The sequence below is a fragment of the Labrus mixtus genome, unplaced genomic scaffold (genome assembly GCF_963584025.1).
Source record: "Labrus mixtus unplaced genomic scaffold, fLabMix1.1 SCAFFOLD_156, whole genome shotgun sequence".
Taxonomy (NCBI): domain Eukaryota; kingdom Metazoa; phylum Chordata; class Actinopteri; order Labriformes; family Labridae; genus Labrus; species Labrus mixtus.
Genome location: NW_026870327.1, coordinates 2,501 through 5,000, shown reverse-complemented (window position 1 = coordinate 5,000; position 2,500 = coordinate 2,501). Strand labels below are relative to the sequence as shown.

Sequence of the window (2,500 nt, the reverse complement as noted above, 5' to 3'; positions counted from 1 at the left end):
TCTGCCTGCTCCACTTTTCAGAAAATGTGTGCTCAAACAGGCCGTTTGGAGATTTTCCCTTCATGACATCACAAAGGGCAGTAGCCCCTCCCCCAGGTGGGTGACACTCCCACAGCTAGGTGTTTGTTCTGCCCTCTGAGTCTGCCTTCTCACCGTAAACAATAGGACATGGAGCGAGAAAGACCGAGTACACCCAAGCCCTTCCAGAGAGGGGGCGTGGTCAGACACAGCTCATTTACATATTTAAAGGTACAGACACAGAAACAGCCTGTTCTGACAACAGGAGGAAGGTTAAAGACGAGCGTGTGGAGGTGCTGAATGTGAGCTCGATAACATGGATGGAATCATATTTGTGCCAAAAAAGTCAAACAAAACTTCTTAAATTGAAAAACAAAAACAAGACTTTGAGAGTCTCACTCAAGCAAAAAATAAATACTTGCAATTAAAATATTTGTGTAAATAATCGTCCTTTTTCTTTTCTTATCATCGCTCCTTTTGTTTACAGTTCCCTCTTTTTCTTTCTCACTGATCAGACTTCAGCTTCTCGTTTGCGCTGCCTGACTTTTTGTTTGCGATTCTGTCACAAACCTCTCGAGTAGGCGGGCTTTATGAGGAATACGTCCCCATTGGCTAATGAGTTTTTTGAGTGACAGCTCCAGGAAGTAATTTTTTTTGCTTGAGTGAGATTATATCTCTCTCAAAGTCTTTTTTTTTTTTTTTGCAATTGAAGAAGTTTTGTTTGATTTCTTTGGCATAAATATGATTCCATAGTAAACGAGGGGGAACTGTTCAGCTCTGTGTCTGCGTTTCCCGTCGGCGTCTCTTTTTGTAACTTCCTGTAAATTGTTCTGTGTGGACGCTGAGGTTCTTCTCTGCGAACATGTAGCATCCCCTTTATGGCGCTCAGCCTTTTGTTAGGACTCAAAGAAATACAATGAGACGTGCAGAAGCTCCTGGCCACCTGCCAGACACAACAACCATCACAGAGTCCACATCAGACGGGGGTTAACTCTGAGCGCCGTGCTACTTAAAGACCACAGGGTGATGTCACTGAATCACAGCAGACCTCCTTCATCACAACTCTTTGAGTTTAGTCCAGAACGACTTCTTCAAACGAGGTCTGAACTCATTAATCAACGGGAACTCAGTGCAGCATCACGAGCAGCTCAAGGTTTCTCATGATATATTAATGATGACTTTGTTCTCTGCATGTAAACAGAGGAGAGGTTAAAGGTCACATATGATAAAAAAAATCCTCTTCTCCATGTTCCTCTAACTCTAACATGTGTCTCTAGTCCGTCTACAAACCACCCAATCATTAGAAAAGTCAATCCTCTCCGTCTTCTGCCTGCTCCACTTTTCAGAAAATGTGTGCTCAATCAGGCCGTTTGGAGATTTTCCCTTCATGACATCACAAAGGGCAGTAGCCCCTCCCCCAGGTGGGTGACACTCCCACAGCTAGGTGTTTGTTCTGCCCTCTGAGTCTGCCTTCTCACCGTAAACAATAGGACATGGAGCGAGAAAGCACCGAGTACACCCAAGCCCTTCCAGAGAGGGGGCGTGGTCAGACACAGCTCATTTACATATTTAAAGGTACAGACACAGAAACAGCCTGTTCTGAGCAGGGCTGAAATAGAGGGGTTTATAGTCATGATCAAATACAGGATCAGAGTGGATTTAGAACAAGAAACTTCACACATGTTTTGAGGAGCTCTGACACTTATTTACACTGGTTGACAACATTTCTCCATATAAGCATTTTACATTCTGAGTTCTAAAGTAGGAGCTCCGTGCACAGACACACACACACACACACAGACACAGACACACACACACACACACACACACACAGACACACACACACACACACACACACACACACACACACACACACACACACACACACACACACACACACACACACACACACACACACACACACACACACACACACACACACACACACACACACACAGACCTTGAGCACGAGGACGTACGGGTGTCCGTCTGGTGCCTCTCTGCTGCCGTTGACCGTGATGTGTTTGAGCCACTGGATGTGAGGCTGCGGGTCGCTGAACACTCGACACACAAACACCACGTCACTGCCCACCACTGCGGTCTGGTTGGCGGGCAGACCGGCCTGAAGGATCGGCCTGTGAGGAGATCGCTCTGAAAGAGAGAGTTTAAGAAACCGGGCGTTACTCATCCCCAACGGGACAGCGTTTAGAGAAGTCGTCTGGACAGTTTAAGGTGGAGCAGTGGAGTAAATGTATGAGACGGTCTTCAGAGGACACTTTAACTGGTGCTTTGTATCCAAACATCTCATATCCAACTACAGACTGTATATTAAGATGAACGGAGCAACAACTGTCTGAGAGTGAAGCCGAAACAATTAGAGCTCCCCCTGCTGACTGGCTGCAGTACAGGTCATAAGCTCCGCCTCCTCCATGTTAACAGATGGGACATGGGTCAAAGTATAAAATGCATCTGTTTTTCCATA

General features: G+C 45.9%; 1 protein-coding gene across 1 annotated transcript in view; it reads right to left on the bottom strand.

Annotated features, from left to right (window-relative positions):
- Positions 1-2,500, bottom strand: part of LOC132968614 (fibroblast growth factor receptor 1-A-like) — a 20,017-nt gene that overhangs the window by 15,639 nt on the left and 1,878 nt on the right. Inside the window, exon 3 of the mRNA XM_061034258.1 lies at positions 1,979-2,169. Coding sequence (XP_060890241.1) covers positions 1,979-2,169 — 191 coding nt within the window. The remainder of the gene's footprint in view (positions 1-1,978; positions 2,170-2,500) is intronic.